The sequence below is a fragment of the Astyanax mexicanus genome, chromosome 14 (genome assembly GCF_023375975.1).
Source record: "Astyanax mexicanus isolate ESR-SI-001 chromosome 14, AstMex3_surface, whole genome shotgun sequence".
NCBI classification, from domain to species: Eukaryota; Metazoa; Chordata; class Actinopteri; order Characiformes; family Acestrorhamphidae; genus Astyanax; species Astyanax mexicanus.
The window spans coordinates 31,931,801-31,947,835 of record NC_064421.1 but is presented as its reverse complement, the minus strand read 5'-3'; the positions used below and the strand labels follow the sequence as shown (position 1 = coordinate 31,947,835).

The window sequence follows — 16,035 nt, the reverse complement described above, 5'->3', positions numbered from 1 at the left end:
AACCCTTAGTCTTAATTAACCCTATACGAGGTTCATTAATAACCATTAATAAACTCCTTTGTAAACCATTCAAAACCCTTTATAAAGGAGCCTTATTTTATTGTGTAACATTGTGTAACAATTGTGTAACAATTTCATAAAATGTTAAATTGCAAAGATACCATTACATAATATCATCAAAAGATTCAGATAATTTGGAGAAATCTCTGTGTGTTAGGGACTGAAGGTCAAGGGTCAGTATTTGATGCTGGCGATCTTCGGGCCATCAGGTGGCACTGGGCTAAAAAAACAGGCTATACTGATTCTGTACTGGAAATCACTGCTTGGGCACTTTTCCACTGGCCTGATGCCGGTGCTGGTGCCAAGTTCTCAAATGGTTCTGTGCTTTACAACCATAAAATCACAGGTTCAACAATCTCACTGGTCTGGAACCAGCAAATGTGTGATGGGAGTTGCCTGTTTCCAAATTGTGGAACACATCCACATTCACATACGTAGTAAATGACTTCTTAAAGCAGTGGAAACATGGGCCGGTTCTTAAAAGGTTCGTAGGTTCTCAGGAACATTATTGGTGGAAAAGAGGTAGAACACTCCCAGTAATCACTTCTGTGAACACAGTTCACCATCCAATCCACAAATGCAAGTTAAATTTGCTAATCATTGCACTCTGCTTTTATTTACATTCATTTACCTTTAATACAGGGTTCCATCTTGGTACTGACTTGCTTTAAGCCAGAATGAATATTCTGTTTTCCCAAAAACCTAATAGGTTTCTGCGCCAGCTCTTCCCCGGAAGTCTGTTTTGGGGAAGAGGCTATTTATTTAGTGCTGGAGACCATCCATCCATTCACCACAAATAGAGGAGCTCATGAATTAGCACGAGTCAGCAGCACAACACACACACACAAACACACACACACACACAGCTTATTTCCGAACATTCGCCTCTCGCAGTGCGGCGAGCCGACCAGGAGCAGATTAACGATGTGGCCGTGCCTTCGTTAGGGACTGCTCTGTTTTGGGAATGGGGACGGGGGACGGGGTTGGGGATAGGAATGGGGATGGGGGCGAGGATGAGGGTGATGACTCAGCGAACACATTCATTCATGGCCACAGACGCAGACTGAGGGAAAGAGATGTCGGTTTTGTTTACGTGTTTTGGGCGTCACAGGGACGGCGGGCGCCTTGATGCGCTGAGTTATGAAAAATGAATGAATCCGATTGGAGGTGGACGATATTCCTTCTTATTCCGGGGAAGGAGGCTGGTTAAAAAAAAGGAGGAAACGAGTAAATGACTAACAGGAATTTCAGCTATCCACACAGTGTGTTATTGGTAAGAACGTACAACTATGGTTGGTAAGAACTAGAGTTTATAAGGATTTGTGGGTGTTTGGAGTCCAAGGTATTTTGTTTATTCATTCTCTCTCTCTCTCTTTCTCTCTCTCTCTCTCTCATTCATTCTCTGGGTCTGTGTTAAGTTAAAGACCCCCAGACCTCAAACCACTGGCTTACCCAGAGACTCCAGCCAGCCTACTGTGGTTTGGTGGTTATGTGCCACACTGTGTGTGTGTGTTGGATAAGCGTATTGTTAAAAAAAAAGCATATATACCATGTTGCTTGTTTGAATTCTGTAAGCACATTTACTCGCTGTGGTCAGAGAACTTGGATGTGGCCTAAGAACCCCTAAGTTTTGATCTCAAATTGCAGTTGTCTACTGCTATTGTTACTCTTCCTAGCCAAGCCGTTATGTACAAAGCACCCTCAACAAACAAATAAATCAAAACTATCCTCTGTTCTGGACTCTTTAAACTTGCCCCACTTTGCCTTGATAAAGCTACGGGAATTTTAGTAAGGAGAGAACCTTATCAGACGTAAGAACATGGGCCACTTTGACAAGGTATTTGACACTAAAAAAGACCAGGGAAGGCTTTCAGCTTTCTACTACAAGAGCATACAATAGTTCTCTACAGCAGCGGATCTTAAACTTTGGTACGGGTACCACTCATGGCACTCAAAGCATCCCAAGTTAGTACACTAACTAGATGACTTCAGAAAAAAAAATCTGCTTGCATTAAAATATTAAGGACAGAAATTTGAGGTAAGTTTCACCTAAGCTACACGTCCGTCCTTCACTCTCAGAACTACAGTTTTATAATTGTTAACATCAGTTTCAATGGTCCTACAGTAGAACCCTGTGGAACACCTCAAGATCTGCCCTATCAACCAAGACTAAATAAGGTAGTAAACACTGTAGTTTACTGCTCGGCTCTCTTGTTGTTTATTTTGCTCTGTTTAAATCCTGATTCTGAGATTCTCAGTAGGAATACTGTATCCCTTTTTTTCATTTTTATTTACGATTTTTCCCCATTTTCTCCCAATTTGGCTATCCAATTTTCCCAACCCTTTTTGCGTCCTAATCACCAGTGGCACCTGTGACCCTAGGAGGATGCGGACGAGCACACTTCTCCTCCGACACGTGTGAAGTCAATCACTCCTTTTTTTGAACTGCTGCTGATGAATCATTGCCTGAGCGGCTAGCGTGCTCAGAGGAAAGCACAGCGGCTAGGTTCCAATACATCCACTCACAGACGCCTCGTGCCGCCCAGTACCACATCTACCCATCGTGAGGGAGCAGGGCCAATTGTACTCTGTCTGGGCGCCGACAGTTGATGGCAAAAATACTGTATTAATTAACCGGAAACAATAATCAATCAAACTAATTATAAACCATAATACTAACGTACAGACTGCAAAAGAGCGGGAAAGCTCCACACAACAGAAGAGTGAAGAACAATCGGTGAAAGATATGAGGACATGTATATGTGTGGATTACACGTCTATATTACTGTGTATAAATAAGCATGTGTGTGGTAGCTACCTGTGTTTTTGTGGCATGTCTTGTGGAACTAGGAACTAGAATCATGTCCTATGACTTTCGCCATGTCCTATAGCCAAATATCACAGACTGGTCACCGACTGTGTTCTGGTCAGATCAGACCTTAAGATTTGCTGAAGAAAAGGTGCCTTCACTAAATAATTCTGGACAAATTGTAGGGCTGCAACGATTATTTGATAGAAGCAAAAAACATCAACTATAAAAATTTGTCAACATGGAATTTCATTGTTGTTGCACCATTAATGTGTAGTAGAGCGACTACACCTCGAGTGAGGGGTAATAGGTCCATGTTTTTTTTTGCCATGCTGTCCGTAAACACACCAGATAAGGGAAAAGACAACACCAATACTCACTGTACATCTACTCTTTATATATTTAAACATCTTGTCGGAGTTTAAATTCCACATATAGAAGCTTCTGGTGTCTCTGAATCGATAAGAGAGAAAACAGACAGCGAGTTACTGCCAGCTAAAGCCAGGGTTGCCAGGTCCAAGGGTTGCAAAAAATCCCAAAGATTAAAGTCTGTCTAAAATCTGTCCTTCAGAAGGTTGCCACAGACCTTCACAACACAGTACGTGTTCATTTAGAACAGTTTGCAATCAAGGCTTTTTGGCGGCTGTGATAAATATAAAAAAAACTTCCTTTAAATTTTCACCCACAATTATCAGTCAAGCCCACTTTGATGGGAAAACGATGAACCTGGCAACTCGGGTTACAAAAGCATTTCAAGAGCGCAAAACAAACGGAAATATTAATATTAAAAGAAGTAAATACAAATAAATAAATAAAATAAAAATAGCAGGTTTAATTCCAAGTCAAGTCAAGAGCAGTGACAGCATCTTCAGCCAATAGGATTGCTCCTATTGTATCCAATCACTGTATCATCTGCATGATACATAATTGCTGGTTCTAGCATGTTCTCATGACAAAACACGCTTTTTAAGAACAGCATTTTTTTGATGAGTCAGAGGCAATAATGTAATCTGTGACCCCGTGTTGCTGATATCCATGGTGGTCTCAACTTACAGGTTACAGGACTTGAGGAAAGGAATTGCTGCTAACGTCTTGGTGCCAGATACCACAGGACCCCCTCAGAGGTCTTCTAGAGTGCATGCCTTGGGTCACTCATCCAACTTGGCCTAAACACTGCCTGACTGAGCTCCAAAATAAACCCATATTTCCCTAACCTTAGCTTGTTCGTATCACAGTGCAGTGGAGTTTTAGGTCTGGGTTTATCCGTCAGTGTGAGAAAACGATGAAAACTGCTCAGCAGCTCAGAGTTATTACTGCTCCCACAAGAACGACACTATCAGTAAAGCTATTTTTACCGCACTTACAAACGTACAGACTCGCAAGAAAATCAGCCAGCGTTCTGAACACACACACAAACACACACAGCATGATTTGTAGAGCATGTCGTCCCTCTGAAAGTGCAAAATATGGCTAATCTCTCTGGACAGCTATATGATTTGCATAATAACTGCAGTGTGCTTGGCTGGTGTTTCCACATTCCGAACTGGAACTGGACGTTAATGTGAAAGTTTAACATCAGAACAAAAAAAACAAAAAACAGCTGCATCTCTAAAACAGCAGCCGGAGCCTCAGAGCCCTTATTAGGCTAAAGTCAGCCTGCTATTACAGTTCATCAGCCTGTCACAACACAATAATACAGGCGTACACAGTGCGTGTGTGTGTTATAGGTTATAAAAAAGTCCTGGTCAGATCAGACTTTTAGATTTGCTGAAAAAAAAAGCCTTCACTAAATAATTCAGGACTAATTATACGGATGCTACAATTAGTCGGCATAATCAACAATGTCAACTATAAAAAAGGTGTCGACGCATAATTTCATTATTTCATGCATCATTAACGTGTGGAGGAGTGACTATACACCCCGTGGGAGGGGTAATGGGCACACACACTCAGCTTGCTCGCTGTGTCTCCAAACATGTAAACACACCAGATAAGGGACAAGACAACACCCATACTCAGTGTACATCAGCTCATTATACATTTAAGCACTTCACAGTGTTTAATTCATGTATATAGAGCTTCTGTTGTCTTTGAATTTTTGCGGCTGAGATAAATATAAAAGTACCCCAAATAAGCGCAACTTTAAAATGTTCACCCGGGAAGCTCAGGTTACAGAGGCAATTCAAGCATGTAATACAATACAATGGTAAATATTATTACTAAAAAAGTAAATACTAATATAAAACAGCAATATAGAAATGCTAAAAAATGACTTAATGTCATTTTATATTAATAAAAAATAATACATTTTCCTCTTAGTAAAATTATTACAAAAATCTTCCTCACAATAGAAGAGAGTGATTACTAATTAAAGTCTGAATTAATTAGTTAGTAAAAGAATCAGTGAGTCTGATACACTAATTGTTTTTCTCGCTCTCTCTCTCTCTCTCTCTCTCTCTCTCAGGTGGTGAAGCTGTTGAGTAATAAGCGCTCTCAGGCGGTGGGGATTTTAATGTCCAGTCTGCATTTGGATATGAAAGACATTCAGCATGGTGAGTTTCACATATTAGTGTGTGTGTTTGTGTTTGTGTGTGTGTCATAAATAGTTAAACATATAATAATAATACACAACTTTAACATTAAAACTACTATTACACAACTCTACTTTTAATACAAATAAATTAATACAATTAACTTTTTAGCACAATTAACTGGTCTGTTGTATTTAGCTGAACTGCAGTCAACATATAATACGAGACCATGGACTTGTGATGTTGTGGTGACTGGCTCCTAGTGGGTCCTATTAACAAAAATGCCAACCCACAGTACATTTAACAATCACTTTATGAGCTCTTTTTTTTATATTTCCTACACAAGTTCTGAGCCAGACGAAGGCCTATATCTTGTTATGCACTGTGTTAATGATATGAATTCTATGGTCTATTCTAGGTTTCTGGTTCTGGTCTAAAATAAGTGACCAATAAATATTTATAGGCTGTTTGCTGCAGCACTGTGAACCCTGTAACCCTAAAGTGTTTCAGAATATAATAACTGGGGTGGTCTGAAACTGAAAACAGTGTTAGCTGATTACGCAGATAATTCTGTAACAGTGCTACCTACAATCACCTATATCTGAAAAAATGCTCTTTTTAATGGCATTTTCACACCTGAAAGTGTTTGTTACATTGTTATCTGTACATTTGGTATAAAAGATTAGCCTCAGATTCCTCTTATTTTTGTTTATAAATAACCCTCATTTATTTATTTAATCTACAGTTACAGCAGATACAGCAATCAAGTGTTTGCATTCATGCAGCTGTGCATGCCAAGGGGAGTTAGATTTCAGCATAGCTAAGCACAATTGGTCTAAAGGTCCAAATATTGCTTTTCCTGTAAATTACCTTCACAGTGTGAACGAGCAGGTCAGTTTCCTCTGCTGAGAAGCGCAGAAGTGCTGCGCCATTAAAATAGCAATCCGACAAAATAAAAGGCAATATGGCTCACACTGATTGTTTTTTTTTCCATTACACTCAAAACAAACCCATGATTAATTAAAAGAATTAGCACATGCTTTTGGTGCATTTTAAGACGTGCAGAGTATATTTTTCCCACCATTACGATAACAAAGACAAACTGATACGCCCTAAATCAAGCTGCACAGTGCACGACTGGCGGGTTGCCTGTAAATCACAAAAAATTAGGGCCCTATATACTGTGTCTGACTTCAGGTTCTGACCTGTGACCTGCAGTGTTCATGTGGTGAAAAAAAAAAGGAAAATTCCAAATTAAACTAACACCATAAGTTGTCTAATTTCAGCTTTCAGGACTAAAAAATAACATAAAACTATTCCTTTTATATCGGTTGGCCAGACTATTCACCGGACGGGTCCTGGGATATGTAAAAAATGTGTCTGACCAGGTTTTTTCATTTGCATAAAATGTCTGGGATTTAGCAGGACATCCTAACCACAGCTTAAAAATGCGTAAACACATATGTAAATGAACACAAATAAGTTCTAGGGAAAAATATCTGTGGTTCTGCCTTTATGAAACTAAGTAGAGGAAATATATATAAAAAAAATCCAGAGTTTCAAATCAATAACTAAGTCATTGTCAGTATTTGTTTTTTTCATATTTATATTTATTTTATGACAGCAAATAAAAAAACCTTAGTAAGTAAATGTTTAATGTTTATTAATATAGTTGCTGATTTTAGAGGTTTTTGACTCATTCCTACCCTCACAGATACACACATTAACATGTTCCAACAGCCATAGTGTCTCCAGAGTACTTTTCTCTTTTTTCAATAACTAAATATGGGGGCGGTTTTTCAGACATTTATTAAACCCAGTTGCAGACTATATTTCCCTTTTTTCCTTTCAATGGAAAATCCCAGTTCAAAATGCTGTTCAGTCCAAGACTAGGCTTAATCCCAGCCTGGGAAACGAGGAAACTGCCCTATGGTCACCATTTATTAAGTATTTAAGACTTTATGATTCATTATATGATTCATTGACCTACTAAGATCACCAGCAGCAGTTTTTTTGGTGACATGGTTGAACTGAACATGATTTGAGCTTGGACATCAACAGTGAGAGTTACGCTAACGTTAGCCAAATGAACTTAACTGAGCCAAAATATGGAGCATACCCAATTTTCCATTTTAAGCTCCTGATGGTTAGATGTTTGTGCTCTGGCACAGTTAAGTTAACGAGAATCTTTTTTTCATTAGCAATTGTATATTTCAATTTTCTTTCCAATCTATCAAAATGTGACTTGTGGAGAAAGACCCATTTTCCAGAGCTTTGGAGTCCATTTTTAATTCCAAAAGGCCTGGAACCGGATAACTAATTCTTTTTTTAGAATAACCTCCAAGCCCTGGAGTTAGCATTAGCAAAACAATGGCTGTATGCCAGGGGTGCCCACACTTTTCTGGCCCGAGATCTAATTTTCCAGTGGACAGGCCATCGTAGTCCAGGCCTCACTTTTTTAAAGCTTTAATTTACACTGAATGGTTTACACTGAATGCAAATAGACCAGATTTGTGTAATTTTGACATTACCCTTCTTGAGGAAGTGTGATGGCTACTTGGCAAATCAAGCAGATGCATTTGGAGTTTGACATCGTAAAAAATAGTCCTCCTCCCACTCCAGTTTTGCTGCTAACCACATCTAGGCTACTGCTAACCGTGGCTAGTGCTGCTGCTAACCACATCTAGGCTACTGCTAACCATGTCTAGCGCTGCTGCTAACCACGGCTAGTGCTGCTGCTAACCATGTCTAGACTGCTGCTAACCACGGCTAGCGCTGCTGCTAACCACGGCTAGTGCTGCTGCTAACCACGGCTAGCGCTGCTGCTAACCACGGTTAGTGCTGCTGCTAACCATGTCTAGCACTGCTGCTAACCACGGCTAGTGCTGCTGCTAACTGCAGCTAGCGCAGCTGCTAACCATGACAAAATATTGGAAATCTAATCTTACTGTAAATAAGCAATTTACTCACCCAAATAAACAGTTTTCAGGAGAGATATTTGTGTAGACAACGTCCAGTAGGTACATTTGATTTGAAAAATACATCATGGGGCCGACGTGTCTATGCAGTCAGAAAGCAGGTGTTTTAGTTCCACTCTCAAGCGTTCCAGAGAAGCCTGGATGAAATGCTAATCATTGCGGTTTCAGGCGTTCCTGTCCTTTATGTTAAATCCTTGCTGATTTACAGGGACTCTGATTAGCGTAATAAAGCGTGGATAATTGTTGCAGAGATTGTTGGGGTCTCTGGTGGGTTTTAAAAACATTAATATATAACTTAATTGGAAAAGTTTATTTTTATTAGCCTATATGCTTCTCACTAGACAGTGTTATGAAGCTCAATCTAACATTTATATTTATAAATACACATTTATATTTATTAGTTTATAGAAAATAAAGCTTGTATTAAACCAATTCCCATTTATTAAAACAATTAAATTAGATGACGCAGGGATAGCATTTGTATGTGCGACTAGTTGGAGGGGGAGGCAGCATGTTCATGTGCGTTGACGCGCCGGATTAGTGTAAATGCAGCGTTAGGCGCTGCCCCATTGGAATAGAAACATGGCGACACCCTTGTTCTTTACTAGTGTGACTTAAAATGCACTTTATAATCAGTTATGTATGAAAGTAGACCAGAAAAAAGGTGTTTATTGATAGTGCGCCTTATATTACTTGAAATATGGCTTTGCGTTAACAGAAAGTTAAATGCTTCGCAATGCAAACTGTGCTTCATGTAGGCTGTGGTATTATGGGGTGAGCATAGCTATGCTAATACAGAGCAGGACTGTGTTGGTTTTTAGGTTAATACACTGATCTGCCCACTATCATTAACAGTTTAAATGTAACATAAATTTAAAGCAGACGCGAACTACCAGCTTGTTCAGAGGTGAGTATATTAGATTGTAGTCTGTGTGGTAAAACAAGCTAAGTGTGAACTGCCAGCTGATAGCACCCTGGCTTACCGGGAGCTGCTGCTAACTGTAGCTAGAGCTACTGATAACCGCGGCTAGTGCTGCTGCTAACTGTGGCTAGCGCTGCTGCTAAGCGCGCTAAAATATTGGATATCTAAGCTTACTATAAATAAACGGAAGCGCTTTACTCACCCAAATAAAAAGTTTTCAGGAGAGAAATCTGTGTAGATTAAAATCCAGCGCTTGCTTGACTTGAAAAATGCATCATGGGACATAAACTTTATGCAAATGAATCCATCCAAAGTGATGTGTCTATCCAGTTAGGGAGCAGGTGTTCGCCTGATACGTGTCCTCAGAGGAGTGTATGAAAACATTTTAGTTCCACTCTCAAGCGTTATAGAGAAACATGTCAGAAAAGCTAATCATTGCGGTTTCAGGCTTCCCTGTCCTTTATGATAAATTCCTGAGGTGGGCATAGCTATGCGAATATAGAGCAGCATTGTGTTGGCTTTAACGTTAATACACTGATCTGCCCACTATCATTAACAGTTTAAATGTAACATATATTTAAAGGAGACGTGATCTACCAGCTTGTACAGATCTATGTATTGGGCACCCTTACTGTATGCAGCTGTGTTTCCTTAGGCAGTTACTGAAATAGAGGATGCACACTTTAACACTGCTAGCAGATGAAATGCATTATCTGAGCGTGTATTTGGTATCTGCACATAAACCACAAGCCTGTGTAGCGGGCTCAGTGGTTTAATACCTGGTGCTAATTGAGATGTTGAAATATTTTTAATTGGGCGCCAGTTATTAAATTAATTTAATTAGATTAATTAATAAATTAATTAATCAAATTAATTAATAACACAAGACATCTCAGGGTGTGGTTTCTACAGGTGACAGAAATTTTCATAACCAAGTTATCCAGAAAAACACACTGAAATGACAGGTTTTGTAAAATAAAAGTATTTATTAAATCACACAGATATGAGTAAATAATTCATTAAAAAGTCATAAATGTAGCCATTAGATATCAAATCATAGTGTAGAATGATAAATGAGAAGTAAAACAACAAACACGTTATAATGCTGATATGAAAGGAATGAAGATTAATAGAACTATTAAGTGAATATTTCTAAATAAGGGTCTAAGGCATTTTGAGTCTACGAAACCAATTCTTATTTCCACCCAAGACACTCAAAATGAGTCATCTATACTAAAGACGCTATATTAAAGACCCGACCCAAACCATGACCAACAGAACACCATCTGCCGAAAGATTAAAACCCAGCTCTGCCTTACTCTGAGGTGTTGAAGTGGGCCTCGGTGACGTCCGTCTGTGTTGGTCGTCTGCTGCTTCACCCCGAGAAAGGATCACGTGAGCCTGTCTGCAGGGTGGTTTGACTTCCTGTGTCAGCACGGAGCCCCATTATAACCCACAGGGTAAATCCCTTCGCTCTCAGGTGGCTTGCTGGTGGCCTCCGGACCGCAAGTTTCTGGGTTGGATCTGGCGGATCTCTTTTTCAGCTGTACTTTAGCTAACCTTAGATGGAATAATGCTTGGCTTCGTAGATTGTAACCTTAGATATTTTAACTAGGATAGCTAATAGTATTATACTTGAAGAAGATTAAATGCACTAGTCTAAGAAAACTAACTAAGATGACTACACTAACAGTCTATCCTTTCTCCATCTCTGGGCTCCCTAAACTCTCTTCTCCAACTTCTCACTCCAAGTCCATCTGCCTTCCCATCTCAACTACATCTTCTTCTCCTCTCCTCAACTCCAAACTGAACTGAACTGCTTCTCCTCCAACTGCTCCGAACTGCACTCTACTGAACTGCCCTGCAAAACTATTAGACTCTGTGGCCTGTTTGGCCCCTGAGCTATGATTGGCCCTGTGGCCCAAATGTCTGTGTTTTGATTGGTCTAGGAGCAATTTCAAACTTTGGCAGGGAAGATCTTATTCACAAAGGGCCATAAAACCCCCCCCTCACATGGTCACCATGCTTCAGAATTTTTCTAATAGATCAAACCAAAAGAAAACTCAATTAAACAGTGGATCAAAATACATTTTTCAGCATATCAGTTTGTGAGGATAAATTCAGGAAACAACAATCTTACAATTGAATCACAATAAATGTACTATATATATTTTGCCCACAAACAGTTTTGTAATACTAGATAATCTTAGAAATACAACGATGGATGATACTCTGTCAGAAAGAGATCAAGAGTCATGTTATTATTTAAACCCAATTAAATCACTTAAAAGATAATACCTGGTTAAACCACTGATAACCAAATAAAGCTAAATTATCAAATGCTAGTTAAACCTTGTTGATTCAGACTTGAATGTGTAGAAAAATTGAATCAGGACACATCCAAACACATATACCATATACCAGACACATATACCATTATCTAGTAAACATTCTATAAAACACATTTTTTTATATAGTCAATATAGATGTATTTTAAGCAAAATCTTCTGAGTGAGAAATTCCTCCCCTCTGCTGAGTGTTCAGATAAGGCTTGGTCCTTGCCTGTCTGAATTTACGACGGTGGGGGAAGGAGTTCTTTCTGCACCCCACAGAATTTGAGCCTGCAATGTTGAAAATGGAATCCCAAGCTTAGAACATTTCTCTTAATTTCATTAATCTTATTTCTAAGTGATTGCAGAAATAACTAGGCACAAACCCCTAAATTGGTACAACATTTGGTGAATTAACAATTTCCAAGGCATTAATTAAGTTTTGACACTCTCTTAAGTCCGCAGTCCCGTCCTAGTGATGGTGTTGCAAATGTTCCAAATGTTTACATTAACTCCGAGGTTTATGACTTGGAGGAATGTAAACAGAATTTTACCCTAAACTCGCATTTAGGGCTCTTGAGCGAGGCTGAGTGAAGAAATAGTCAGTAAATGTCATTTTGAAATTTAAGGTTGTTTGAAAAAAAGATTACTCCAAGGTTTTTTTAGAGTGTTCTGGGTTCGAAGTTTCCTTATAGGCCGTAAAGTGGGGGTAGTGTGTGTTTGTGTCCGAGCAATGAAGAAATCCTCTGGTTAATCCACTACATTCCCCCCCCATCGATCGATGGGCCACTGGACGTTGGGTCATCGGTCGATGTCAACGTGGATTTCTGTAGACAGAGCACGTTAGGGCACATCTTTCATGCAATTGGTGTCTTGTTGGTCATGCTTTCTTAAGACAATCTACTACAAGGTCGCTGACAGAGTTTTTGGTCTAATGGATATACAATTTCTCTGATGATCAGTTTTTTTTTTTTTTGTTGTAGCTATTGGCTTTTGGTTCTGAATAAAATAGTTAATTTAATGTGATAGGGTGGCAACAAGCATATGAAAGGGTCACAAATAGTTTGCTAGCTATTTGTTCCTTTATAACTTTATCAAGACAACCTACCCATAAGGTATGCTTCAATAATTAGCCACTACTTAGTCAACAATTGAGAACAATATAGCGGAACAAACGTAGTCAGAAGGGAAACAAAATATGTTTTGGGCACCTGAAGAGAGGAGAAGAAAAAAAAAAAATTGGCACCCCCCTTTCTCCACGTATTTATTATACTGCTATGCTAATGGTTTGAAATGGTGATTCAAACTCTAGGTTTAACCAAATATCCAATTTGTTGTGGGTTATGCTACTCGGATAGGTGAGTTCCAGACAATGAATGTGTGGTACGTTCTCAATTTAACAATTGCGTCAGGCCAGAAAATGGTGGACAATGAACACTAAGTATACACTAAGTATTTGGCCCAGTATTATGATTTAACCTAGGGCATTATTGGTCCCGACTTGTCCCATGGGGCTTTTGCATAGTTTAATTGGGTTACAGTGAACTTGTTTGAGAATCGGTTTAATAAAACACTGACGATGCGGGATCTGGTTCCAGATGCGAGGCAGTTTGTCTGCCTCTGCATGAGGACCAAACCAATGAGACCTGAGCTCGCGAATTGTTTTGCCAGTGCTGTGCTGGGACCTCACCAGTAGCTTGTCAGCAGTGTAGCACAATGGTTGGTATCCAAGCGTGCTTTTTCCCAGTTTTGGGTGTTTCCGCAGTTCACCGCTAGAACGGTGAGATATACCAACACCTGAGAAAGTGTGGTTCAGCAAAAAAGTTGTGGCCTGAGCCATTTCAATAGGGTCTGGGGGACGTCCCCCCCATCTGGCAAATGCACCTGCCACAGTGATGAGATGTTTGTTCCTTCGAACAAATTTCATGAGTCTTTCAACCCAATCCATTTGTGGAATTGGCCATACACCACACAGATCTTCTGAAGATTGGGGCTGAAAACACACTAGCCTTTTTCCAACAAGTGGCAGATATGTCAATTGTGGGAATGCTTGGTGTGTTTCCCCCATCATTTTGTGGTCCACCCATGGGTGATCGAGGGCCTGGGCCAGGCTCTCCCCCCCATGGCGCTGAGGCACCACGAATGAAGATGAAGCGTGTGTATCTGGGGCATGAACAAACAGGCCCTTGAGCATCCTGAAAGACGCACAGTAAGTGGCAAGTGGATCAAGTTGAAATGCCAGTGTTCTGAAAGAAGTGTTGCCACATGCACCAATTGTCATGTTAACTTTCCATTTGATCTGAGCATTCCGAAAAGCACATCCATCTGTGTAGATGGTGGGAATGTTTTTACATTCATAAGAATCCAAGGGACTGTGTTTGTCTGGAACCACTGGTGCAGGACCAAGAAGAGAACAATCCTTTTGGTGCACGAACAGAGGATCACAGAGGATCACAGTCCGTGGCAAGGAACCTGCAGGTGGTCTGTGAACAGCTGACTTGTCAGCCCATGGAACAAAGATTTCACCGTTGACCGTTGTGTTAAGAGTGAATGACTTTCCAGCTTTTGGGTTGTACTCATCTACAGCCGTAGAGGGAGTCAATGCCCATGAACAGGTGTTTTGTTTTAGAATCATGGTAGGGGATTCTGAGGATGGTGGTTTCAGAACCCTGACAGTGAGCTTCTCATTGATTCCCGTGGAATTTGAAGGTTCAATGAGCTTGTGTGGCTCAATGTTGCTAGCAACATGATAGCATTGAACTCTATCCTGTGCCTTAGGACAGGGCAGGGGTTCGCAAACCTGTGCCCAGATTCTACGATGCTGAAAGTCAATCAATGGTTTGACCCGGTCAAGGAGGTCTTTGCCAAAGAGCAATGGGACGTTCTCCAACGGAGAAATGTGAATTGGATGGGTGAGGCTCATTGGACCGATGGTAACGTGCACCAGGGCTACAGAATGCAGAGTGATACCAGTGTGCGAATATGGTTGAAGGTGAAGAGCACACTTTTTCAGAGGTATCTCTTTGTTGTTTCGGCGGGCTGTCGCCCTCACCTGGTCAAAAAGTGAATTTGACATTAAAGAAATGTCTGACCCAGTGTCCAAAAGAGCTTCATACCCGAACACATTTTCCAGCCAGGTGGCTAGGTAGAATTTTGGTGTTGAACCTTTCTCGGTTAAGAAACCCAAGAATTGTTTAGGTGGTGGATCCTCCAGGCTGAGGGAAGAAGCTTCCTCAGTGTGGTTGTTTTCAGCGTCTGGCTGTACAACCAAGGCTGCATTGGGGTGGATGGATTTCGCACCCCCCCAAGCAGGTTGATCTGGAGCATGGACAATTGGCAAGAATTCAGATTCAGCATTGTCCTGCTTGCATATTTCATTACGAAATTGTCTGAGCAGACTGCCGTCTTTAGTGCTCAGGTTAGTTGGATATCTCTCATGCTTGTGCCCTTTAGGTGGACACCAACGTTTGTGGTGCTTTGGGCTCTTTCTCCTGAGCGGAGATTGAAGTTTGCTGGAGCTCTGTGCTCGAGCATGGTGCTGTGAGTGTTTGCCATTCCAACTGCGTTTTATCCTACCTTTCCTTCGATAGGAGGGCTTTTGGTCACTTTGCTTGGCCCAATGTAGGGACGAGCGACGCCAAGAGTGGAACACTCTCTGGTTTTTGTGGTTTAACTGGGTCTTAGGTGGCATTGGAGCCTTGTGTGCCCCTTTTTGCTTGACGTGGGAGGACTGCTCATTAATTATCAGGACGTCATTTGACTCTGATTTTTTCTTAATGTTTTGTTGGAACTTAGCAAATCCTCTGAGAGCCAAATCACGCAGCTGCCGGCTTGTTAGCGTACGAGGGCAGGCTGCGACTCCAAAAGAGTGACTGGTGGAGGGATGGAGGTTTCTCACGAACAAGGTTTTGAAAACTTCCTCTTCCTCCATTCCAGGCTCATTTCTATAGCCGAAATAAGCGTGCCTGAGGCGGTGATAGTACTGTAGGGGTGTTTCCTGGCGACTCTGCTTTATTGCAAGAGCCGCAGCAAGGCCGGTTTGAACAAGGTGGTTGGAGAACTCATTCTCCAAAGCCTTGCAAAGAGCAGGATAGTCTCTCTTAACCTGGGGTGGTTGGCGCTCAATGAAACGTCCAACTTCCCGGCTAGAGGACACCTTAATGAGGTAGATTTTATCATCTACCGTGGCCTTGGGGAAACGGCGTAAGAAGAAGTCAATGTCGCGAAGATACTGGTGGACATCATTAGAACCGTCCGGTTCTGGTTCAAAGCGTGGGATGTTACGCGCAATTTTGTCCAAATCTCTATCAGAGGGTGCCTGAGGTTGCACAGAGGTCCCATGTGGCTGGGAAAGCTGAGTGAACCTTGGTTCTACTGGCGCTTCAGCACCTTTAGGGGAGACTAG

At 40.9% G+C, this 16,035-nt stretch overlaps 1 protein-coding gene across 1 annotated transcript in view; it reads left to right on the top strand.

The window, feature by feature from the left end:
• fmn2a (formin 2a) overlaps window positions 1-16,035 on the top strand; it is an 86,685-nt gene that overhangs the window by 31,069 nt on the left and 39,581 nt on the right. Inside the window, exon 7 of the mRNA XM_049463870.1 lies at window positions 5,334-5,421. Within this exon, the coding sequence (XP_049319827.1) occupies window positions 5,334-5,421 (88 nt within the window). The remainder of the gene's footprint in view (window positions 1-5,333; window positions 5,422-16,035) is intronic.